The following is a 26,122-nucleotide window of genomic DNA, read 5'->3' on the forward strand; positions in this document are numbered from 1 at the left end:
TATTAGACTGTGAATTTTGTATGACTAGTGCAAATAAGATTTGGTATTTGAAAAAGGCCAATTTGGATAGGAAACTTGTGGTCAGGTTTTGGAGGGTCTTAGGTACCAACTTGATTTAATGCTCAAGCAGTCTCATACTGATCCTTGAAGGAAGGCTGTGCTACTGTGTGTGAGCATTGTTGGCCATGGGAGTGGGAGCTGGGGATTAGTAGAACAGGGAAGTACAAGATGGTTTAGATTGGGAGGTTACTGGGAGAAGGATGATAATCTTTAGAATGTGATTTTTTTACTCCAGACAAGTGAGAACTTTAACTTCGGAAGTGGTATTTAGAGAAGGGTCAAAGATAAGAAAAATATATGGAAAAATGTTAAATATTTGAATTAATGGGATTCAAAGAAGGTTTCAAATTTGCAGCCTTTATGTTTAGAGAAATGAAGACGCTGGGATGTTAGAAACGGAAAGAAATATGATTTTATTTCAACTTCTCAATTTTGCTGTTGCTAAAATTGAAATTCAAAGAAATGAAATACAGCCAGACGCAGCAGCTCACGCCTGTAATCCCAGCACTTTGGGAGGCTGAGGCGGGTGGATTACGAGGTCAAGAGATTGAGACCATCATGGCTAACATGGTGAAACTCCGTCTCTACTAAAAATACAAAAAATGATCCGGACGTGGTGGCGGGTGCCTATAGTCCCAGCTACTTGGGAGGCTGAGGCAGGAGAATGGCGTGAACCCAGAAGGCGGAGCTTGCAGTGAGCCGAGATCGCGCCAGTGCACTCTAGCCTGGCCAACAGAGCGAGTCTCTGTCTCAAAAAAAAATAAAAAACAAACAAAGAAATGAAATAGAATCCTTAATTTACCCTGATGTGATTTTTATTCATTGTATGACTGAATCAAAATATTTCATATGCCCCATAAATATGTATACCTACTATATACTCATTAAAATTAAGAATTGAAAAAAGAAAGCATTTGTCCAACATTCTACAGAAATGTGGGCATGACCACCAGGTCATATGATTCCTATTGCTGTATTGTTTCTACCACTCCACACCAATGGGGGATACTGGTTTGGGGACTGGAGAGCAAGAAGATCAACTCAATTTGGGATGGCACCATGTGTCATGATAAAGAGGAAGTGCAGAGAGACCCTTCCTGACAAGACACAGAGGGCTAAGAGGAGTCAGGGTAGAAAAGAATAAGGGGTGATCACCACAGGTTTTATTTGACCTAATTGTTTTCATTATGCTATGTACAAGATTCTGCTAGAGGGGAGACATTTGCCTTGTTGCTGCTAAATAGATTCTCCCACTGTACAGTTCTCTTCTTATAAGCTAAAGTGATATGTTGCTTGGATGGTTGAAGGCGTGGACTGATGTCTATTTGTTTCCCCCCTCCCAAAAAAAAACAAAAAGTCTTAGATCTTGCAAGGCCTTTCTCCCAAAGATGAATTTCCTTGTGATTTCCGCATTCCTACAGGTCGCCGTTATCACAGATATCGATCTTCTCCTGGGAGAAGCATACACAGTGGAGTGGAGCATAAAGATAAGGGATGAAGAAAAAATAGACTGTTACCCTGATGAGAATGGTGCTTCTGCAGAAAACTGCGCTGCCCGGGGCTGTATCTGGGAGGTAACCATGCTAGTGGGGTTCATGTGCATGAAAATCTCCACACCTAATCTGTAGTTTCTTAAGCATAGCAGTGGCACGTACATAACTACTTAAAATCCATAGAAAGGACTTCCTAAGGGACATGATCTGGATGTGACGAGTAGGTGGGGACAAGTGCGAAACTTTTTAAAATAAATATTTTGCTTGGAGACCAGGAATTTAAATTTATGTTATTGCCAAGTGATAGGCTGGTTTTATCATCGTCTAAGATGACTTTCCTAACCCTGTTTAGGTTAGAGAACTGTAAGACCACATGCTGTGCTGATCTATGACTTTGCCCTTACTTTTCAGGCATCCAATTCTTCTGGAGTCCCTTTTTGCTATTTTGTCAATGATCTATACTCTGTCAGTGATGTTCAGTATAATTCCCATGGGGCCACAGCTGACATCTCCTTAAAGTCTTCTGTTTATGCCAATGCCTTCCCCTCCACACCCGTGAACCTCCTTCGCCTGGATGTCACTTACCATAAGAATGAAATGCTGCAGTTCAAGGTAAACACAGTACATGTATCAGGTAGTGATTAGACCCTTTTCAGTTCCATTATCTTTTTCTGGTTCAGGTCACAGAACGCTAAAATAAGTTAATCATGCTACACTAGACTAGATTATTATCCAAAGAGCATTGAGAAATCATTGAGGGAACAATGAGACCTGTCCTAATTTTCATTTGGAAAAGATTACTGTGGCTACTGTCAGGAAAATGATTGGGAGAGCAAGAGTGGGTACAGAGAGACAAGTTGGGAGGCTGCCAGTTAGGCAGGTCAGGTGAGGGTTTAGGTTTGGACTAGATACTGGAACGAAGGTGGAGAACAGTGCACCTGTTTAAGATTCAGGAAGTTGGGTTACAGGGTCTGGTGCTCGATTGAAAGCAGGAGACAATGGAGAGGGAAGCATCAAGAATGATGACTGTGTTGGTATCTTGCATCTTAATATGGATGGTGCTGACATCAACCGGAATGGGAGTACTGAAAAGGTTTGTGCTTGATCAATGTAAGATGGTATGTTCAGTTTGGGATACTGAATTTGGGGTATGCATAAAATAGCCACCAGTGTGCAGTGATTTCATTTCTCTCCAGGATTTAATTGCATTTAAGGACCAGGGATGGACTAGCTGTTATGTCTGTTTTTCTGTTAAACTAAGCTTCTAAGGACAGGCATGTGCCCTTCCCTCTTTGTGCTTCTGAAGTCTAATACAGAGCCTGGCAGATAGTTAGCCCTATAACGTAATTGACAGAGTAAGTGAAAGTGATCAGGACATTGTCGCATTGCCTAAAAATTTCTTTACAGTCTGACATCAACCCGAATTCTGAGTTTTTGCACATCCTGTAATGCAGGGATGATGCTGTTGTATGTTTGTACCCTCATCATAGCACTCGCATGTTGTAGGCACCTAACGGGTTTGAAGTGAATGAACTTCCTTGGAGTTCTAGCCTTAACCATTGCCTACTCTACCTCTTGACTATACGTTAGGTCTTTCCAAATATTTGCCTCTTTCTGGCCCACTTTAATTCTCTCTGCCTTCGTGGTTGTTATTCTTCACCAGAATGACTTGATCTCCTTTCTTTCTTTGGTTGATGACTACCAATCTTTTAATACTCTAGACTGTATTTCTCCTGGGAGACCATCTCAGTCTCCCAGAAACAATGTTAGGCATTTCCTTCTCTAGAATCTCACAGCACTTCTACATAGCTCTCCCTTAGCACACATCACCCAGGTGTTGTGAGCTGCTCTCTTTCACTTCTCATTCTCATGTGAATTTTGTAAAATCATAACACTGCCTTATTCAGCTCACATTCCTAGTGTCTTGTGCAGTGTCAGGCAGGGATGAGGTAGGTACTCATGAATCAGTTTAGATACCACTTTCAGCAAGCACATTCTGATTATTTTAATCAAATAGATTTCATTTTGGAGAGACAGGTTTTTTTTCAATTCAGAAAAGTTTTAAGGTATTTATATATACTCATATACCCACAGGAAATAACAAGTAACATATTCATAAATGCCACGCTGATTCCAGAATGATTGTCCATGTTAGCACCAATGTCCCATTGAGTATATTAATGTGTTAGAGGCCGTAATAATGAGAAATGACAGAAAAAAATTAAATCTGACATTGTTAGTTTATATATTAGTTAAATCTCAGATATCATAAACTTAAAGAAGACAGAAACATAGCATCTGAACTTTTTGTCCAAAAATAAAAAAGGTTCTGCTAGGGGTATAGATTTCAAGAGTACTATTATTGCCTAAAATCGATTTTCTCTGGCCTAGATTTATGATCCCAACAACAATCGGTATGAAGTTCCAGTCCCTCTGAGCATACCCAGCGTGCCATCCAGCACCCCTGAGGGTCAACTCTATGATGTCCTCATTAAGAAGAATCCATTTGGGATTGAAATTCGCCGGAAGAGTACAGGCACTGTAATGTGAGTGGCTTCTAGTGTGACTCAGAGTTGATGGCTACCTGTGCCTTCGCTGCCAGGTCCATAGTCCTTGGATGTATCCTGGTTGAAAACATCACATTGTCCACTTCCAGATGCATGGATGAGTTGTTTCCTTCAGACCTGTTCTTATAGGAAATCTTTAGCATTCTAGAAATAATTACTGAGGCAGCTGAGTGTGCCTGAGGATTCATCCAACAAATGTTTATGGGGTGCCTTCTCTGGATTAGACCGCTGAGGTTTCTCTTCTCATGACAACAAATAATAAGTAAATATCACTTTGAGTGCTATGTAGAAAATGCGCTGAGGGGTTCAAGGGTGGAAGGTGGTGCTGGTGTGGAGTGGTCCCAGCTGTGATGGTGAGGAGTGCTTGGATTTGTATTGTAAAGGACCACTGAAAGGAGGCAGTGACAGTGGGAAACAGATGAATGAAGAACTCCTGGGCTTTTAGCGAGGATATCTATGATATTTTAATCCAATTGAGTTTCTGTCTTGTTTGGGAGATGAACAGGTTCTGGGTTGGAATCAAGTGTTCTGTTGTCCTTGAAAAGTCAGCTGCTGGAAACAGAGAGAAAAGCCCATTTTCTGTTTCAAATCTGCCTTTTTGTGTTTCAGTTGGGACTCTCAGCTCCTTGGCTTCACCTTCAATGACATGTTTATCCGCATCTCCACCCGCCTCCCCTCCAAGTACCTCTACGGCTTTGGGGAAACTGAGCACACGTCCTATAGGAGAGACCTGGAGTGGCACACTTGGGGGATGTTCTCCCGAGACCAGCCCCCAGGGGTAAGGACAGAGCATTTGGGATCTGTGTCTCTGCTTCTCTCCACCCACACTGCGCATGCTTTGGGCTTCATCTTCCCAAACTCCACTTGGTCATCACATTCTGCTTTTAGGCGAGTGGGCCAATTCTCAGGCTCCTTCGTTTCATGTGTTTAATTGATTTCATGGAGAAAACTAGACCTATCTCAGCAAACACGTTTTTGTTGAGTTTCTTTCTCAGGCATAATGTCTCTTAAACTCCTACTGCTTCTCTCCATGACTCTCCAGTACAAGAAGAATTCCTATGGTGTCCACCCCTACTACATGGGGCTGGAGGAGGACGGCAGTGCCCATGGAGTGCTCCTGCTGAACAGCAATGCCATGGGTAAGGCCATCAGCACCTCCCTTATTTTGGGGGGATACCAATCATGCTTGAGTCATTTTAGAATGTTTTTAGCCTAACTGTTCCTTGAAGTCAAAATCTTCATTTTACAGGCACTGCTGTTTATTTTTTCTTTGTGTTTAGCCTTTCTGTTTATTTCAGTCTAATATCATGTGATAAGAAGATTTAACCCAACTCTCATTTTGGTAAAAATCACATAAGAAGTGATAGTAACACCACATGGGTCCCAAACGTCTTGGAGGTCAGCTCGTGGGAGCCAGTTATAGAATTTGAATTAGGCCCCAGCACTTTGGGAGGCCGAGGCAGGCGGATCACGAGGTCAGGAGATCGAGACCACGGTGAAACCCCGTCTCTACTAAAAATACAAAAAATTAGCTGGGCGTGGTGGCGGGCACCTGTAGTCGCAGCTACTTGGAGAGGCTGAGGCAGGAGAATGGCGTGAACCCGGGAGGCGGAGCTTGCAGTGAGCCGAGATTGCGCCACTGCACTCCAGCCTGGGTGACACAGCGAGACTCCGTCTCAAAAAAAAAAAAAAAAAAGAATTTGAATTAGGCTAAATCTATGGGTTAGAGAAGTTAGTCTGGGGATTATGAGGGTGTATGGTTTGTTGAAAAATTACCTGTCAGGTACTGTTTGCTATCTACTGACAGGATTCATACCCCAAACCTCAGCATTGTGCATATTCCCATGTAACAGATGTGAACATGTACCTCCTTATCCAAAATAAAAGTTGAAATGTAAACATAATTTTAAGAGTAGAACGACAAAATATAGTGAAATACACCAAAGGAAACAAACCCAGGAATGGGACCTTTAGACTTCCACTGAACTTCTTCAGTTCTGTGTGAGTATGATAGAAAATACTGGCTCTAGGCCAGGCACGGTGGCTCACCCTTGTAATCCCAGCACTTTGGGATGCCGAGGCAGGCGGATCACGAGGTCAGGAGATCGAGACCATGGTGAAACCCCGTCTCTACTAAAAATACAAAAAACTAGCCAGGCGTGGTGGCGGGCACCTGTAGTCCCAGCTACTTGGAGAGACTGAGGCAGGAGAATGGCGTGAACCCGGGAGGCGGAGCTTGTAGTGAGCCGAGATCGCGCCACTGCACTCCAGCCTGGGTGACAGAGCGAGACTCCATCTCAAAAAAAAAAAAAAAAGAAAATACTGGCTCTTACCACTCTGTGATAGGGAGGGTGCAGGAAGATGGAGAATGTGTGGATTTCAGGGGTGATTCGTGACATGGAAAGTTTCCAGCTGGGTTAGCATTTTTCTTCATTTTCAGATGTGACGTTCCAGCCCCTGCCTGCCTTGACATACCGTACCACAGGGGGAGTTCTGGACTTTTATGTGTTCTTGGGGCCAACTCCAGAGCTTGTCACCCAGCAGTACACTGAGGTAGGGGGAAATCCAATTGTTTATCAAGTACTTATACAGCACATTCTGGGTGCCAGAGCCCACATTCATTAGTATAACTCTCTGATGATAACTGGAATTATTGGTGTTACTTGGAAAGAGATTATAGAATAAGGAAAAATAAATATATGCTAATCACCATTAAATTTATAGCCTCTGTAAGCATTGCAGAATAGCAGAAGTTACAGTGCTACTAGTGGTGGTGATGGTAGTGATAGTAGTGTGGTGGTGGTGGTATTTGTGGTTATATGGTGGTGGCGATGGTGATGATGGTGGTAGGGGCTGATGGTGGTGTTAGTGATGTGGGAATGGTGATAATGATGGTGGTGGTAGTAGTAGTGGTATTGGTGATGGTGATGATAGTGGTGGGGTGGTGGTGATGGATGTGTTGGTGATGGTGGTGATAGTGGTAGTGATGGTGATGATGATGGGGGTGGTGATGGTTGGTGTTTGATGGTGATGGTGGTGGTGGCTATGGTGGTGGTAGTGGTGGTAATAGTGGGGTGGTGTGAGGAATATGGTGGTGGTAGTGGTGGTGATGGTGAAAATAGTGATGATGGTGGTGGTGAACATGGTGGTTGTGGCAGCAGCAGCAAACACTTATGTACTACTTACTGCACATCACTGATTTATTACTTGCTGCGTGTTAGAGCACTTTGCACATAGCAACTCATTCAGTCTTCACAAAACGACTATGAGGGAGATGCTATTATTATATCTTTATTTACAGATGAAGAAACCGAAGCACTAAGAGATTACTTAATTTTTGCGTAAGGTCACGCAGCTAGCAGGACTGGAGCCTGTATCTAAGCCAGGCATTTGTCTCTGATTCTGGGCTTCTTAACCAGTTACCTACAGTGTCTCTAGGAATGGAGTAAAATCAGCTTTTCCATAATTTTTAAGAAGGAGCTCAAGTCTAGCAGAAAGCTTTCTCCAAGTATACTAGTGGATCTATATCCTGTCAGTTTTGATGTGGAATTCAATTAGTTAGTTGTCTAGCTTGGGGCATGGAAAAATATTCTTATTACTTGATGTAAAACTTCAACCTGGTGCCTCTGTTCTGAGGACTAACATTTTCTGTCTATTTTCTAGTTGATTGGCCGGCCTGTGATGGTACCTTACTGGTCTTTGGGGTTCCAGCTGTGTCGCTATGGCTACCAGAACGACTCTGAGATCGCCAGCTTGTATGATGAGATGGTGGCTGCCCAGATCCCTTATGTACGTTCTCAGTCATGGCTCTGGAGTTTCATAACTAACCCAGGTGCCTCTGTGTCTGGGTTCATTTGTCTAATGTTTGTGAGATCCTATAAAGACATAATGTTCTTTTTCAGGCAGTATCACAGTTAGCCTCACTCCAGCACAGTAATACAGATAAGGGCGCTTGTTTCCATCTTCTAGAGATGACAGCTCAAGACACACCATGATTTCCCAGAGGAGGAGATAGGCTGGCTCCAGGGCTTTTTCTGCTATCTCATGCTTCCTTCCATTTCTTTGACATGATTTCAAAACATTTAGTCAAAACATCCTTGGTTCCATAAGAATAAATAATATCCATGGTTCTTTTACTTAATTCCTGAAAAAAACTCACCCCAAACAGTCAGACCATTGTATATGTATATATGGATATGACCTCAGTTCCTGCAGCCCTGGTGCTGTAGCACAGTGTCCCATCGGCTCTGAGCTAATCACTGATGGACTACACGGATCCTCGGATGGGTTCCAGAGGACATACACATAGAAATAAAGCTTATCTTTCACTGGAGGATGGGAGGGGACCCAGTCATCAGACAACTGATCCAATGTACCATCGCATATCTAATTTTATTCTACATTTCTCTTGTTTTACAGTAGCTCTATTAGTGGAACGTAGCGTTTCCATTAATGGATAGTGAAATGCAATATTTCATTCTGCAGAAGAATGTAGTGTCTGATTTCCCTCAAGATTGGGTATTCCAAAGCAACTATACATTGTTGCTTTGTTTTGATTTGTTTTGCAGTAGATTTACCATCCACATTGTATTAGCCCTGGGTAGTTAATATTAATTTTTCTAAGCATGAACCACTGATACCAGGGGCAGCCTCTTGGGGGAGGTCATCACAATCACTCCTGATAGTGGCAGTTTACAAAGCACTGTCCAATCCAGTATTCTTATTTATCCTCAGAATAGCCATCTTAGAGAGGCATTCTTATCCTATTTTATGCTGAATTTGATTTTTTTATCTTATCACTGAACATTTGAAAAATTAAGTGAATTTCCCAGCACCTGTACCTAACAAATGGCAGAGCTGGGACTTGAAATCATCAACAAGAATCTGTCTGGAATTCCACCATGGGTGGTGGAGGGCTGTTCTCCTGTAAAGCTTGGGCGTGTACAGCAGCAGCCACTCAGCTCCCCGTGTCCTCCCGCAGGACGTGCAGTACTCAGACATCGACTACATGGAGCGGCAGCTGGACTTCACCCTCAGCCCCAAGTTTGCTGGGTTTCCAGCACTGATCAATCGCATGAAGGCTGATGGGATGCGGGTCATCCTCATTCTGGTTAGTCCTGATGTGAATGTGTGTGGTCTGTTTGGGAGCAAGTATGGGCTTTGGTGGAGAAAGCATTATGCTTTATTTTCATGTTGCAAGTAGATAAATTGAAGTGCAGTAAGAAATGTGTATTTCCCAGGACTCACAGAAACTCTACAGTTCAGGTAGAAGCCAGCGAGTTCGCCCTGGAGGAGTTCTCCTTTATTCTGTTTCTCCTCATTCTGTGGCTTTGGTTTTCCCAGCTGACTTATGCTTTGATTTCAGGATCCAGCCATTTCTGGCAATGAGACACAGCCCTATCCTGCCTTCACTCGGGGCATAGAGGATGACGTCTTCATCAAATACCCAAATGATGGAGACATTGTCTGGGGAAAGGTATAATCCTAAGCGATGATCCACTAGTCCCTAGCCTGAGGGTGGGTCACTGTTAGTGGGTCACACGCCTGTGTATGTCATTTTTGGCCTTTTCTATTTGGGCTCTGAGGTCAGAAGCTCTCCTTTTCTCAATAAATATTTGTTGATACAATTAACGACTTTTAAGTAATGTAATGTGTTATGGAATTCACTTCTCTTTTACATGGATCCTACATGATAAAGTATTATTGCTTCTGGGAATATGGTTCATATAATAATTTCTTAGGAAATACTATGTAAGGGAAATTGTCTAGTGCATTGCTACTGAACTTGTTTCTCTTCATAGGTCTGGCCTGATTTTCCTGATGTTGTTGTGAATGGGTCTCTAGACTGGGACAGTCAAGTGGAGGTAAAGGGTCTTTGTAAATTTGGGTGGAGTCAGGGTTTCTAGGAAGGGGCAGCTGTTCCCGGGATTGTGGACATGCCTGTACTGTGGACATGAGCTTGACAAGGGAGAAATACTTAGGGGATGTATCTTGGATGTCAGTCTGTGTGCCCCATTACTTTATATGTAGTAGTACTTTACTGCCCACTGGGATGTAGACATGTATTATTATCCTTGGGATTTAAGACCAGAGAGCTCAGTAGACTTGTCCACGGTTTTAGGTGACAGAGTGTTGATTTCAATTTCAAGGCTGTCAGATTACAAAGGCCCAAGAAGTTTCCTCTGGGTAGTACCTCCTAGAAGTGCTATCTCTTCTCTGAACTAGTATAATTACTGTTGTTGCCTTGATTATCCCTTTGAAACAGTCTTCAACCCTCAAAGACTGACTAGGTCTTTGTTTTTTTTTTTTGTACATCTTTTTTTTTTTCTCATGAACACGTTTCTGCATTTCCATACTTATAAGTCCTCCTCTGAGCCCCATCATTCCTTGGGTTTCTCAACTTTGCTTTTACCTCTCAGTTTCCAGCCTTATTGTGAAACCTGCTCTCTCCTGGGGATGGTTTGTTGCTTGTAATGAACCCAAGTAGTCCATGCTTCTGGACCTGAATTTTTTTCCAAATTCACTAAGCATTTCTTGCTTGAATGAATACATGTCTCCTTAGAGGTCTAGGAAGCCTACAGCCCTGTCCTCTGGCCAAGATGTGTGTCTCCTGAACTGAGGCAGCCTGTGTACTTTACTATGAATTGTTGTGACAGTATCCACAGGCAGGGTTGTCAGGGTGGGACCGAGGACTTCCTGGAGAGCAAGTACCTTGCCCTACCTCTTGAGCTATTATTCAATAATGCTTACTCTTTCTGGGCAGGAATTGTAGCAGGGCATGTGTAGTCTATGTGACCCCCACAGGAGAGCTGAGGAGATAAGGAAAAGGCCTCTTTTCTAGGACATCTGCCAGGAATTGAAGGGACAAAGAAGCTGGCTTGTGCAGTCAGCAATGTGGTATATGTTGTAGAGTCTACATACTCTGTCAGGATGAAGTGTTAATCAGACAAATATCCATGTTGTGGAAACAAATCCCAGCAGTTGTCAATTCGGTTAGCAGCCACTCAGAAGCCCAGGGGTGAAGACCTCTTTTGGGAGTTCTTTCTACGTAATGTAAGATCATAGCCCATGGACAGTGGTGCAGGAAAAACATTCATCACCAGGAATGTGACTGGCAGGAGTTAGGCCAAATATTCATGCCTTATCCAGATAAGTTGGTTTTCAGGGCAAGTGGTGAGTCCTAGAGGGAAAGTCAGATATTAACAGAACCACCCAATCTGGAGCCAGGGACTGAGGCCTGGCACAGCTCCAATAGGGTATGAAGAACAGACAGTACTGCAAACCCATGATGCGTACTTCTCTGTTGTCAGTCTCTGACCTCCTGGATCCCAGAGCCAGTTGGCAGCAGTAGCACTCTTGATTTAAAATGAGACATACTTGGGACGAGGCTGCTTGGCTATTAGACTGTCAGTAGATGCTGTAAAACAAAACAAACAAAACAGAAGCTAGGGCTGGTTTGAAGATTGGCAAGAACGAGTCAAACTCAGTTCAAGGCTGTTTTCCTTTTGTCTACTACTGAACAAGTATCTATCTATCTATGTATATCCATGTACCCATCTATGTATCTATCTCTGTGTCTATCTATCTATCTATCTATCTATCTATCATCTAATCTATCTATCTATCTATCTTCAATCTATCATATCTATGTATCTACCGGTCAATGTATTAATTAATCCACCTATCTATCTATCTATCTGTCTATCTGTCTATCATCTACCTCATCTATCTGTATCTATCTGTCGCTTCACTCTATCTACTCAAGTTCTATCTATCTATCTATCTATCTATCTATCTATCTATCTATCTATCCATCCAGCCACCCTATTCATTTCTTTCTTTCTTTCTATCTATCTATCTATCTATCTATCTATCTATCTATCTATCTATTATCTATCTATCTATCTATCTATCTATCTATCTATCTATCTATCATCATCTATCTCCACCTCCATTCATCCACTCACCCTATCTATCCAAATCCCTCTTCTATCTATCATCTATCTACCTATCTATATAGCATCTATCTCTATGTATGTATGTATGTATGTATGTATGTATGTATGTATGTATCTATCTATCTATCTATCTATCTATCTATCTATCTGTCTATCTATACTGTTCAAGGGAGAAGACCTAGCTTCCTGTCCTCTTGTCACCTCTCACAGAGAATCACTTGAAGCTTAGTGGTCCAAGCAGCCCACATGGACATAGGAACCTGCTCAGCCAGAGAAGTTCTGGGTCATGGGCTTCTTGACTTTTATCAAGTAGTCAGTATCAGAACCCCACAGTTCATCAGCCAGTAGGGGCAACACTGCCATCCTGAGGCAATTTGGAAATCTGAGGGCAGTGTTGGTTATCACAGGGACACCAGAGGCATTCAGTGGGCAGTGGGCAGGGATGCCCATAGCTCTGATTTCAGGGAAGTCTTCACAAAATATCTCTCACCTCAAATGCCAGTTGTACCCCTGATGAGAAACACTTCATTAGGGAGTCACGGAATCTGTTAGCTTGTAAGAGATTCTTGGTAGATAGGATAATTATAACTATTGGTTGGTACAAAGGTAATTGCAGTTTTTGCTATTGAAAGTCATTAAAAGTAGGCTGGGCATGGTGGCTCATGCCCGCAATCCCAGCACTTTGGGAGTCCGATCACGAGGTCAGGAGTTTGAGATCAACCTGACCAACATAGTGAAACCCCATCTCTACTAAAAATACAAAAATTAGCCAGGCGTGGTGGCGCATGCCTGTAATCCCACTTACTCAGAAGGCTGAGGTAGGAGAATCAGTTGAACCTGGGAGGCAGAGGTTGCAGTGAGCCAAAATTGAGCCACTGCACTCCAGCCTGGGTGACACAGTGAGACTCTGTCTCAGAAAAAAAAAAAAAAGGAAAGAAAGTTATTAAAAGTAATGACAAAAACTTCAATTACCTTTGCACCAACCTAATATTTATATTATTAATAGTAAGACCCACTCGATGAAGCTGGTGAGGATGAAGCCACTGATGTCCAGGTCTGGCTTTACTGACTATAAAACAAATAGCCAACAGCCCCATGAAAAGCAGATTTCTGAGTCCAAAGCTCCAGCGATTTGATTCAATAAGTCTGTGATGGAATCTAGGAATTGCAGTTTGTAGCATGTGATGTGCCACAAAAAGAGTGCTAGGTGATCCTGAGGCCCAGTGTGTGGGTGGTTATATCACTGTTTGAAGACTGGAGAAAGTGAAGGCAGAAGCCACAAAGGCAAGAGTTGAATATGCACAGGTGTAAGGTAGAGCCAGCACCTTGGAGAATGGCAGAACATTTTTATGAAGTTGGAAGGGGTCATCCGAGCAGTACTTAGGGAAGTTCCTACATCATGACTGGCCAGGTTCCCCATGTGTACCCCATATGGGATACAATTCTGACTCAGATGTGGCTGATAATCTCTTTATTCTAATTCTCCAACCCCCACCCATCCCATTGTTTCTAACCCTGCCTGATCTGGAGCTCTCTGTTTCTGGTGAAAGGTTCTCTTTGTCAGGTTTCGTGGTTTCTACCTCCATTTCCTAACAAAAGGCATCCCTGGCATGCCCACTCCTCTCAAGATTCTCCATGATGTGACCCACTATCTTCTCACATCCTTGACAGCCAGACCCATGTAGGCTGATCTGTTTCTGTTTTCTCATGTTCCTTTTCTTGCCCTTCATGTACACATATGGGTTCCTACCTGCCTTTTGTCTATTGTATATAAGAACTGGAGTTCCCCTAGACCAAGTGCTCATTCTGTTGCCTCCCCCACCCTCCTCACCAGCATTCTTTAGCTCTTTAAGTCTTACAATGGTGTGATTATCGTAAAGGAGGCTATTTACTGAGACATACAAAGGACCATAATGTTCCATAACAAGCAACATTTATTTGCTGCTTCTAAGTGGTGTGAACCCACCATTAAACAGTGAGTGTGTATTTTGTGTCAAGTTCTAAGCTAAGCATTGTGCAAAATATAAATATCACTCAGATGAATATAAAACAAGCTTCTTGCTCTCAAAAGTCTACAATGTAGTTAAGAAGTTGTATCTGGCTGGGCATGGTGTCTCATGCCTGTAATCCCATCACCTGGGGAGGCTGAGCGTGTGGATCACTTGAGGTCAGGAATTTGAGACCAGCCTGAACAACATGAGGAAACCACGTCTCTACCAGAAATACAAAAATTAGCCAGGTGTAGTGGTGCATGCCTGTAATCCCAGCTACTCAGGAGGCTGAGGCAAAAGAATCGCTTGAACCTGGAAGGCAGAGGTTTCAGTGAGCCGAGGTAGCACCACTGCACTCTAGCCTGAGTGGCTGACACAGCAAGACTCCATCTCAAAAAAAACAAAAAAAAAGAAGTTGTGCCTTGAATCCATCTTGCAGGTTAAAACAAAAACACACTCGTTATTATCTGAAGAAAGATGAAAATAAGGGGAAGTTGAAACGTCCTCTTTAAGTCCTCTCAATTTATCTTCCACACAGCTGTAGTTGTCATGTGATTCTGAAATTGTAGAAAACACTGAGGTGTACTGGTCTAATATCCTGAAATGTAATCTTATTCCTTCCTCCCCTCTCGCAGTGAGAATGACATAGGAGGGAGTCCCTGGGTGTTCCTTCCTAACCTATTACCATGCATCTCATGTCTGCAGTCTCTCCCTGGCTTTGTCTTTGAGGAGTGCTTAGGAAATGGCAGAACTGACATTGAGGGTTGGGCATCAAATGCATGAGGTCACTAGTTTGGGTCATTGATTGTCATCATCCATGTGTATATGAAGAGAACAATTTTAGGATGTTTTCCAAATGCTGGGAAGGTGTGCAAATTACACTATTTCTCTTCTCATTCTGCATTTCTCTAATAAGTTAATAACATTATTTAGGCCCTGTTCAGGCCGTCTGTCACCATGCAGTTCAAGTATTTGTGCGAGTTGCATTCTCAGTAAGTGCCTGTTTTCTGTCTTATATATTTGTGTGGGACAAACAAATTATATTTATTTTTTATAGCTATATCGAGCTTATGTGGCCTTCCCAGACTTTTTCCGTAATTCAACTGCCAAGTGGTGGAAGAGGGAAATAGAAGAACTATACAACAATCCACAGAATCCAGAGAGGAGCTTGAAGTTTGATGGCATGTGGATTGTAAGTGTGTGTGTGTCTGTATACCTGTGGCATTGTCTATCTTTGTGTGCCTAAGTACATGTACCACTGACCTTCAGTCAAGAGGATAGTCATTGTCCAAGGAAGACTTTGGACATATCAGATACTTCCTCCTCTCAGGAGTGGAACAGCCCTGATAGCCCTCACACCTTGTACCAGACCTGACATTACTACTATAAAATCTCTGAGGCAATTGACTAGGAATTTCTTGGAACTTTCACTGCCTCACGCCCACCTTGAGAGAGATTTTTTTTTAACCCTCTAGCCAGTTGTTCTGTAGGGGTGAATTAATCTTTCTAGCTAGTTCTCACCAGGATTTGATGAAGCTCCCAGGGCTGGCATCTACAGGGATTACTGGATGTTGAACAATTTATTCACTGCTTCCTTGGCTAAGAATTGGCAGGATGTAATTATCTTAAAAAGTAAGATATGTCTGTGTTTGGCATTTCTAGGATATGAACGAACCATCAAGCTTTGTGAATGGGGCAGTTTCTCCAGGCTGCAGGGAAGCCTCTCTGAACCACCCTCCCTACATGCCGTGTAAGAATCCTTGGCCTTCTTGATTGGCAGAGCCGTGATTGGAAGAAGGATTACGCTGGAGGAGCCCGAGGCCAGGGGTGTTCCTTCACAGCTCGGGGCACATCCTCATGGCTGCTGTGGTTTACTGGGGACCAGAGACAAAAGTTCTGCACGTGCTTTACCCAGCGGGGCATGTGCAAGTGACTAGACTCATTGCACAAATTTCTTGAATTTGTCTAGAAAGCACTTATGAGTGGTCATGCCACCAAAGGGTTCCCACAGATAGGCTTGTTAGTTTTTTAGGCTTATGTGAATTCCATCACAGGAATTTTTTGATGTCATCAGTGGGTGGAAATTATTGGCTTGCCTTTATTGTGGAGCTGATGGACTTTGGAGTTATACTTGGGTTCATATCTTGGCTCCAGAAATTGTTCTCTCTAGGAGTTTTGTGACTTTTCACAGATTATGCGGTATTTCCAAATCTCAGTTTGCTAAATTGTAGAGGACAGATAATGCGGTTTTCTTCATAGAATTATGGATATAATTGGCAGGTTAAAAGCCTAAATCAGAGCTTGTCATGTAGTGTTTGACAGCTGTACGTTCTTCCTGACACCTCTGCTTTCTTCAGTGAACTTGATGTTGGAAACACAGCAGGCGCCATTGCAGCTCAGAGCTGGGGGCGCTGTGCTCATGTCTCTGGGGAGATGGAGAGCGACACAGGAAGGACTCAAGTTAGTCTTGAGATCCAGGGCCCAATCCCTTGAAGAGAGGTCAGGGAGAAACAGAATCAGGGCTGGATTTCGCCTCACCAGTTCTTCCTCCTCAGATTTGGAGTCCAGGGACAGGGGCCTGAGCAGCAAGACCCTGTGCATGGAGAGTCAGCAGATCCTCCCAGACGGCTCCCCAGTGCAGCACTACAACGTGCACAACCTGTACGGGTGGTCCCAGACCAGACCCACATACGAGTGAGTCTCTGTCTCCCTTCTCCAGCTGTCACAACCTGGAGGGATTGCCAGTGACTGACATAGCTACCCTAGTTTTCCTTTCATTCCCCATTCTAAGGATTAAGAAGATTCTCATGAGAGCTGTGTGATGATTCTTAATTATTAAACAAATGCTCATTGACATGGAGCCAGGCCCTGTGATTAAAAGTAGGACAGCTTTAAATAAGGCATGGTTCCACCAGTGAAAAACTTAATGATCCTGGTGGGAAGGACTCACATGGAGACACCATAATGGTCACACAGGGCAGCCGGTGGAACAATAGCTTTAGTTACAGGAGGTGAAGGGAACATGGAGGTCTGGGCATCTTTCCCCTTTATTTCAAAGTGAATCATCTTTGGAGATATTTTTATTTTTGGCCATTCTTGGTGGAGAGTAACTGGTATTGCACCGAATTAGCACAGTCCTGCTTTGCAAGCTCATGAATAGTATGAATTCTCCTAAGGACGATCTTATAATCTTCACTGTGCTCCTCCTCAAATGTAGAAAACTAAGTATTGAGGAAACCAATAGCAAGATGTAGTAATTCTTTACTATTTTGGGGGCACTCCGGTGAGTTCGCTACAGTGAAGTTCTTTGTAAAGTGCTGTGAGAACACGTGACTCGTTATCTCCATCATCTGGGATCAGTGGAGCCCCCATTACAGCTCAGATTCCCATGTTCCCTCCAGTCACACGGCAAACATTGACTAGTCTCAAGGGCTCTGGGAGCAGAAGCTCTATGGCCTTTACTCCCTGGCCATGCCCTTAGTTCACCTCCTTTTCCCCTCCAACCAGAGCCGTGCAGGAGGTGACGGGACAGCGAGGGGTCGTCATCACCCGCTCCACATTTCCCTCTTCTGGCCGCTGGGCAGGACATTGGCTGGGAGACAACACGGCCGCGTGGGATCAGCTGAAGAAATCTATCATTGGTGCGTGGGTCCTTCCCAGGGCCTGTGCCTGTAGGGCAGGGAGTTGGGAATCTTGGGAAGAGGTGAGGAGGCAGGTCGTCAGAGCGAGCCTGGTCTGACACAGCTGTGCTTCTCATTGCAGGCATGATGGAGTTCAGCCTCTTTGGCATATCCTATGTGAGTGTCCTTGGGATCCTCCTAAGCACCAAGAAGGTGGGGACATCTTTCAGAAATCATCATCAGGCTCATTTTATTTCCTCTTGTTTCAGACAGGAGCAGATATCTGTGGGTTCTTTCAAGATGCTGAATATGAGATGTGTGTTCGCTGGATGCAGCTGGGGGCCTTCTACCCCTTCTCAAGAAACCACAACACCATTGGGACCAGGGTAGGACAGTGGCTTCTACCTCCAGTGTTTCACTTGAAACACAGCCTCCATTTCTGATCTAAAGTTAATGCAGTCTGTTTTCCTGCGAAATCTTCAAAAAACTTTTTTTCTTTTGAGACAAGGACTCACTCTGTTGCCTAGGCTGGATGGTGCAGTCTCCCAGTCATGGCTTACTGCAGCCTCGACCTCTGGGGCACAAGCGACTTGCCCACCTCAGCCTCTTGAATGGCTGGGACTACAAGCACATGCCAACGTGCCCAGCTAATTTTTGTGTTCTGTAGAGATGGGATCTTGCCATATTTCCCAAGCTGGTCTCAAACTCCTGGCCTTAGCCTCCGAAAGTGCTGGGATTACGGGCGTGAGCCACTTACCCTTAAAAATTATTAAGCCCTGGGGTCTCAGTGAACCATATTCCTCAGTGTTCTTTAGATTATTGTTATGTTTTGTTCTTGTTGTTTAGGCAGAATTGTAAAAAATATACCAAAAAGAATGTCTTCCAGTGAAATTTCATCAGCTGTCCTTGGAGAGCGTCAGTGACTCTTTCCAGTCTATTAAGAATATTCTCTGGGCCTCATGTAGAGTTTTCTTTTGTTTAGCTGTGAGTGTTCTTCAGTTGGAATATGCTTTCAGTGACCTTCTTAAATCCCCTAGAAATTCTAGGGCGAGCTCCAAACACTGTTCCCTTTCTCCTTTAGAGACAAGACCCTGTGTCCTGGGATGCTGCTTTTGTGAACATTTCCAGAAATGTCCTGCAGACCAGATACACCCTGTTGCCATATCTGTATACCTTGATGCATAAGGCCCACACGGAGGGCGTCACTGTTGTACGGCCTCTGCTCCATGAGTGAGTGTCCAGCAGGGATCCCGATGACTAATGGATGACTTATTGCATTCTGTATGGTGACAGGTGAATTCTTCCAAATTAAAGGCATGATCACCTTTTGCCACGAGCTCTTCAGGTGCAGACCATACTTCATTACTCACTTTAGCACAGTGCTATGCATGCCGTAGGTCATTAATAAAAGGCTATTGATTGAATGAACAAAACTGAAATGATGCCGTACAGCATAGAATAATTTCTTTCTAATTTGGCTGTGCAAAGGCCTATATATCTTTTGTAGCAGTTTGGTTATATGTAGCCAGGTCACAGGAGAAGGATTTCAGGAAGAGATTTGAGGGAAAAGGGCCATCCTCGCTTTTGAAGTTTGCCATGGTTAAGAAATGTGGCAAGTGTTTTACAGGACAGAACACATCTACATCCCAGCATTTTCGGCACATCCCGTGGGGAGAGCAGAGGCTGGGTGCTCCTGATGAAGCTAGGCCTAGGAAAAAAGGCAAGGATGGCTCAGGGGCAGCTGGATTTCTGACTTGCATGTGAACTTGAAGAACTTCTTCAGAGTGTCGGGCTGGGGCACTGTTGGGCTCTGTTGGGCACCTTCATTTCCCTTTCCAGGTTTGTGTCAGACCAGCTGACATGGGACATAGACAGTCAGTTCCTGCTGGGCCCAGCCTTCCTGGTCAGCCCTGTCCTGGAGCTGGTGAGTATGGAGGCCTCCGAGGCGGGGAGGATCCCAGCTGTGAGGCTTGGGGAAAAGGATGAGGAGAAGAGGCCTGAGCTGGTGGGGGTCCTAACGCATGGTTTCTTATTCTGCCTGTGTCTCTTCCTCTGTTTCTGAGCTGAAGTCCATCACTTAGGTGTTCTGGGCCTCAGCTCCTACATCTTTAAAATGTGCCTAACAATTCTGGTTCATAGGATGATCAAGAAGAAAACACCTCATGGTATATTCAATGGTACAAGCGTTTGTTCGTTAACTAAAATAAGGAATAGAATGTCGGATGGGGGCAGTATTGTAAAGAATTCATAACGGTCCTCTAGCACTATTACAACTTTTCAGAAGGATTGCTTGGCAATGTGTGTACTTGTATTGCTGCTGGCTAACCCTTCCCTTCCTCTGCAGGAGCTCCTCCCAGCAGTAAAAGCCATTTCTTTACTTCTGTTGTTGATTGGGCTTCTGATTAAAATACCAGTTAATTGCACCTTCCCAAAATCTTTTTTTTTTTTTTTTTTTGAGACAGAGTCTCGCTCAGTCATCCAGGCTGGAGTGCAGTGGTGCTATATCAGCTCAGTGCAACCTCTGCCTCCCAGGTTCAAGTGATTCTCCTGCCTCAGCCTCCCAAGTAGCTAGGATGACAGGCGCGTGCCACCATGCCTGGCCAATTTAAAAAACTTTTTTTTTTATTTTTAGTAGAAACAGGGTTCCACTGTGTTAGTCAGGATGGTCTTGATCTCCTGACCTCATGATCTGCCCGACTCGGCCTCCCAAAGTGCTGGGATGACAGGTGTGAGCCACTGTGTCCAGCCCCCAAATCTTATTATACACACAAAATTTTTTTCTGCGCTAGACACAACCTCAGTTAACTGTTTGTCTCTTTAAGAGGGAATGGCGTAAGCCTGTTTCTATAAGCAAATAGTGATTTTTTTTTTCCTGAAGTCCTGGGTACCAAAGTGCTTTATGAAAGCCACTTGTTTTGGGGTAGACAGATCTCCCCTGTTTGAAAAGGAAAAGGAATGGAAGGTTTCCTCAAAAGGTGACCTCCTGAGAGATGAGGCAAGTAGGCCCAAGGCCATCACAATTATTTCACCTCTTTCCTAAGCATTTTGGTTTCTCTGTCCTGGAAACTGGTGCCCACTGCCTCACCTTGTTTGTGTTTCATTTTAGAATGCCAGAAATGTCACTGCATATTTCCCTAGAGCCCGCTGGTACGACTACTACACGGTAAGTTTTTCTGAACGTTTATACAACACGGGAATATGGTAGAGAGTACAAAGGCTTTAGATCCAATAGACCTTAGGTCAAATGCTGGCTCTGTAACCCACCTGCTGCGTGGTCTTAGAGAAGCCACTTTAACCCCTGTAATCTCAGTTTTCTCACCTCCAAGTAGAGTAAGACCACTTCCCTCATAGAACTGTTGTGAAATAACACATAAAGCATCTCACTCAGGTTTTTCGTGGGTGTTCTCTTTGTGTTAATTTTTAATATTTTCTTATATCACCGCTATTTGCAATGTTTTGTAAAGGCAGATGCTGTTGAGACTGTGTTGCAAACTATAGTTTTTGTTTTTAATGTTTATATCTTTACCTGCTGTAAGTTTATAAGCATAGAGGCCTTTTTGTCTCTGTCTTTTTATTAAATATCTCCTTCCATAGCATAGATGCTCAAAGAAGGGCACTGCGCATAATTACCTAAGGCAAGCAAGTGATTAGGCAATGTGCAAAACACACACAGAGGTATGGGACCCAACCCTTGTTAGTCTAAGCAGTGCAAGTGCATTTAGAAATGAGGAAGCAAGGAAGAGCTCCTTGCCACATAGTTTCATTGCTAGTATATTCCCCAAAGACTTATCTGGGAAGCCAGGGTCTTCCAGGGCAGCTCTGGGGTGGTGATCTCTTGCTGGGACCCTGACAAGTCAAACCCTGATTCTTGGGGTGGAATCAAACAAGGCATTTCCTTGGTCTCTAATGAGGCCTCTTCTTCTGACTTTCTGAGGAGAACATAGTTGAGGGCTGGAAATACAGCAAAGGGGTTCAAGCAGGGATACAGGAAGCAGAGCATGTGCTGGCCCCTTCATCCAAGGGGATTGCAGTGAGATTAGGTGAAAACTGGAGAAGGATGTGCATTTTGTTCTTTCTGTTCTCAGTCCATTGGAGCCCAAGTCCTCCCCGCTGCCCCAGACTCCCCTTCCTGTTCCTAGTCTGGATGTGCCCTTAGGGTGGTAACATGTTAAGGCTCTGCTATGTGCATCCCAGCCAGGTGTTTCCCAGGAAGCGGTGGCCAGCTTCCTTTACATGAGACTGGTCCTTGTCCTGAGTGTGCATGTTGAGTCTCCCATTCACTAACAGAAGATGTCTTTGGTTGAAGAGGGAAAGACAAAAGAAATCATGGAGCAAGCCATTTAGAAAAAGATGAAATTTTGATGTTTAATTAAAATGAAGGTGAATTTTATAGTTAGGATTAATGAAGAAGTGTCACCTTAATTAATCTTCCCAAGTTTGGGTACCTATTACTCGTTCTAGAGCACAAGCTGGCAAAAACTATGGCCCACAGCCAAATCTGCTTGTTAGCTGATTTGCAAATAAAGTTTTATTGGAACACAGCCATGCATATTTGTTTGCTTGTTGTCAACAATAAATGCTTCTTACCTGTAAAGTAGCAGCTCTGAAATGAGAGGATTTTGCCTACCAGGGGACATTTGGCAATGCCTGGAGATATTTTTGGTTGTCACAACAGGGTGGGGGTGAGGAGGTGATGTTGCTGACATCTGAGGATTCTGCTAAATATCAAAGGGCACAGGATAGCCCCACCACCAGAGAATTGTCTGGCCCAAATCTCAATAGTGCTGAGACTGAAAAGCCCTGCTTTAGTTGAGAACATGTAGGATGGAAGGATGGTCCCTTAGGTTCTGATTCAGGTGAGACAGTGGCACCTGTTCCTGTCACACGTCAGGCAAATGTAGTTTGTACCGTGGAAACAAAGGCAAGGGACCCTACCAAGATATTATAGCAGCCTTGCAAGATTTCTTGCAGCACTGGGTGAATGCAGAATGGGTAATGGCAGGTATGTTGCAAAGGGTGATAAACAGGCATAAGTCAGAGGGGAGTATGAGATGTCTGGCAGGATGCACTGTTCAGGGAGGGGCCTGTCCTCTCCTTTGTCATCTCTTACCTTCTTCTGCCCACAGGGTGTGGATATTAATGCAAGAGGAGAGTGGAAGACATTGCCAGCCCCCCTTGACCACATTAATCTTCATGTCCGTGGGGGCTACATCCTGCCCTGGCAAGAGCCTGCACTGAACACCCACTTAAGGTGAATGACAGGACTCAGGTTTTCCTTTACATGTCAGTTAGCTCAACAATTTCTAATGAAGTCCACCAAAATGTAAGCGTCACTCTCAAACCCACATGCAATTCTACTCAACACTTGTTTTTTGTTTGTTTGCTTGTTTGTATTTTAACCTTTTTCAGACTCTATACTCTTCGACTAATTATTAACAGCTCTTTTATGTCTAAGTGGGTGAGTTGATAGGTCTAAGGGTATCATCTTTCAATCTCACAATTGAAATGGAAGTCAAAATAGGAGCAACGACGATTCATAATAGTTTTAGTATACTATTGGGTCTAATTGAATCTTTCCTAATAAAACTATTGCTGAAAAATTGTTTATTCCTCTACAAGATGTTAGAATTCTAGATCAAAGTCTGTGTATAAATTAACCATAACTAACATCCAGTGAGTGCTTGCCCTGTGCCTAGAGCTATATGAATATGGGCATTTCCACGTGGAAATTATCTATTTTTTCTTAGCCACAGGAAAACATAAATTCTGTGAGGTTAGTACTGTTACCACCATTTCATAGATGAGCAAAAAGGCTAAGTGATTTGCTCAGAGTCACACAGCTAGTAAGTACATGAATGCGGACTAAAATTCACATCTCTCTGGTATCAATACTAAAATTCTTAGACTCCCTATTCATTTGATTCTAAAGAGTTAAATAAAAATGAAGAACTTAGAACATCTGAAAATAGAACTTCCTCTACATGTTTTGGATATTAGGTCAGGAAAACAGAAAGATTTTCAGCATCAGGATTTTCCTTTCAAAAGGGAAAGAAAGAACCCAGTTAGTTTGGTTGTCATTACTTTAAGAGCCTTAAAGGAGAATCCTCTTGATTCATTCACTAATTCATTTGTTCATGATATGAAGTCATATAGCCAGACAGAGACAGAATTAGAACTAAGTCACAAGCCTCTTGAATTCTAGTATGCAGTCTTTATCTCCAAAGCACTTCCCTTTGCTGCTTTATGTTTGTATGTAAACTCTTGGTTTGTGGCTGTGGCTTTGCTTTTAGCTAATGCCTCTCTCCCCACTCACTGCAGCCGCCAGAAATTCATGGGCTTCAAAATTGCCTTGGATGATGAGGGAACTGCTGATGGCTGGCTCTTCTGGGATGATGGGCAAAGCATTGGTGAGTAGAGGTTGCCTGAGATTCATGCTGATGGCACTGACTACATTCCTGGATTATCTTACAGGCCTGCTTTCACCTTTTCCCTATTAAAACAATTTTGCATTTTAAAATATAATCATTTGTTAATTCAAGGGTATAATCCATATTGGACATGATCTTTATTCCTCATGTAAATAAAGCTCAGTTCTGAATCACCTCCCATTAGGCAACCTTTGTAATCCTCTATAGAAGGTAGCAATATGGGAGCCATGGGGAAAGTTTATTTGTAGCCAGCTGAGGTAAACTTTCATAGGATTTATGGTCAAGGACACATTCCCAAATTACATGGTTTACTGTCCCAGTAAGAGGGGTAATACCTCTATCAGTTGTATTATTTATGGGATACTTTCTATTAGGAGTTTATAGGAATTGGTAAACTCTCAGGAGGATTGCTCAAGAAATTATTAGCTATTTCTAGACAAGTGCTGTCCAATAGAACTTTCTGCAGTGATGACAATGTTCTGTATCTTCTGCTGTTCAATATTGTATCTAGTAGGCATATGTGGCTATTGAGCACTTGAAATGTGTGACAAGTGCATCTGAAGAATTGAATTTTTAATTTTATTCAATCTTAACAAGCTTAAATTTGAACAGTTACATTTTACTAGTGACTACTGTCTTACACAGCACAGTTCTAAGGGATAGCCTGTGGCAACTGACTGAGTGGTGAGTCATTTAGAAAAGGGCCAGCACAGTCGGGCTCAGTGCATCACGCCTATAATCCCAGCACTTTGAGAGGCCAAGGCGGCTGGATCACCTGGGGTCGGGAGTTCGAGATCAGCCTGACCAAATGCAGAAACCCCGTCTCTACTAAAAATACAAAAAAATTAGCCGGGTGTGGTGGCACATGCCTGTAATCCCAGCTACTCTGGAGGCTGAGGTAGGAGAATTGCTTGTACCCGGGAGGTGGAGGTTGCAGTGAGCCGACATCATGCCATTGCACTCCAGCCTGGGCAACAAGAGCGAAACTCTGTCTCAAAAAAAAAAAAAAAAAAGAAAAAAAGAAAAAAGAGAAAGAAAAAGAAAGGGGCCAGCATACCAGAAAGAGTGTGACAGCCACAAGGGCAGGGTGTAGGATGGGAATACTTGAAACCAAGCTATTGACTAGTTCACCTTCACTGGCTATGCTGAACTTCATATTCTTCCTGGGCCTGTGACATACATTCAGGATAAAGGACAAAGAAGTCTTTGAACATCTTTGTTCTCTGGAGATCACGTTTTTAAATTTGCCTAATACCTCAAGATAAACCCACCAGTGTTGGTGTTTGCGTGTGTATGTGCATATACATGTATGTGTGGAGATGTGTACCTACAGCAAAAGCAACCTGGAAATTCTGAGCCGATTAGGAAGATGCTGGGAATGGTGACCACAAGGAAGAGAAGTGACTTAAAAATAGTGTCAGGAAACTGTTATATGAAGTGACTCTGTTAGACAGGTGCGTCTATACACATTCATTGCAAACATTTTGTGTAAACTCAGTGTGGGTGCAGAATTTGATTAGTCTCCATAAAGTGGACTTACATTTTAAAATAGAACACTCAAAGGACAGAAATAAAAACAAAGATAAGCCTTACTCTCTCAACCAAGACAAGTAGGCAATTAGAACAGCATTTATATATTCTATAGCATAGAGCTCTACAGCACAGGTCCAGGCCATGTTTATCTTGTTGTTTGTTTGCAGATACCTATGGGAAAGGACTCTATTACTTGGCCAACTTTTCTGCCAGCCAGGTGAGTGTGACTGATATGAAGTGAGAATAGGGTTCCACTGGCTTAGGAGGATGCTGAATATTGTAAGGGCATAAAATACCACCTAGAATTTCTTCATTGCTCATCTTGCTAATTCACATTCTTCTACTTCTCTAGACTTCCGGTGGAAATTTACTATGCTCCCAGGAGGTTTTCTGCAATTAAACCTATCCACATCTCATCAGTAATGATCATTATTCTAGTTTACCATGTTACAGATGGATGGGCTGTTTCTGT

General features: G+C 43.3%; 1 protein-coding gene across 1 annotated transcript in view; it reads left to right on the top strand.

The window, feature by feature from the left end:
• The window catches only part of MGAM (maltase-glucoamylase), a 239,787-nt gene that overhangs the window by 209,899 nt on the left and 3,766 nt on the right, over window positions 1-26,122 (top strand). The window contains exons 51-72 of the mRNA XM_055284278.2: window positions 1,482-1,634; window positions 1,965-2,165; window positions 3,945-4,099; window positions 4,730-4,898; window positions 5,163-5,259; window positions 6,561-6,673; window positions 7,784-7,909; window positions 9,102-9,230; window positions 9,486-9,596; window positions 9,922-9,984; window positions 15,127-15,261; window positions 15,732-15,819; window positions 16,625-16,763; window positions 17,577-17,710; window positions 17,832-17,866; window positions 17,959-18,075; window positions 18,771-18,919; window positions 19,529-19,613; window positions 20,796-20,852; window positions 22,816-22,940; window positions 24,008-24,096; window positions 25,818-25,867. Coding sequence (XP_055140253.1) covers window positions 1,482-1,634; window positions 1,965-2,165; window positions 3,945-4,099; window positions 4,730-4,898; window positions 5,163-5,259; window positions 6,561-6,673; window positions 7,784-7,909; window positions 9,102-9,230; window positions 9,486-9,596; window positions 9,922-9,984; window positions 15,127-15,261; window positions 15,732-15,819; window positions 16,625-16,763; window positions 17,577-17,710; window positions 17,832-17,866; window positions 17,959-18,075; window positions 18,771-18,919; window positions 19,529-19,613; window positions 20,796-20,852; window positions 22,816-22,940; window positions 24,008-24,096; window positions 25,818-25,867 — 2,520 coding nt within the window. The remainder of the gene's footprint in view (window positions 1-1,481; window positions 1,635-1,964; window positions 2,166-3,944; window positions 4,100-4,729; window positions 4,899-5,162; window positions 5,260-6,560; window positions 6,674-7,783; window positions 7,910-9,101; window positions 9,231-9,485; window positions 9,597-9,921; window positions 9,985-15,126; window positions 15,262-15,731; window positions 15,820-16,624; window positions 16,764-17,576; window positions 17,711-17,831; window positions 17,867-17,958; window positions 18,076-18,770; window positions 18,920-19,528; window positions 19,614-20,795; window positions 20,853-22,815; window positions 22,941-24,007; window positions 24,097-25,817; window positions 25,868-26,122) is intronic.

The sequence above is a fragment of the Symphalangus syndactylus genome, chromosome 6, assembly GCF_028878055.3.
Source record: "Symphalangus syndactylus isolate Jambi chromosome 6, NHGRI_mSymSyn1-v2.1_pri, whole genome shotgun sequence".
Lineage (NCBI taxonomy): Eukaryota > Metazoa > Chordata > Mammalia > Primates > Hylobatidae > Symphalangus > Symphalangus syndactylus.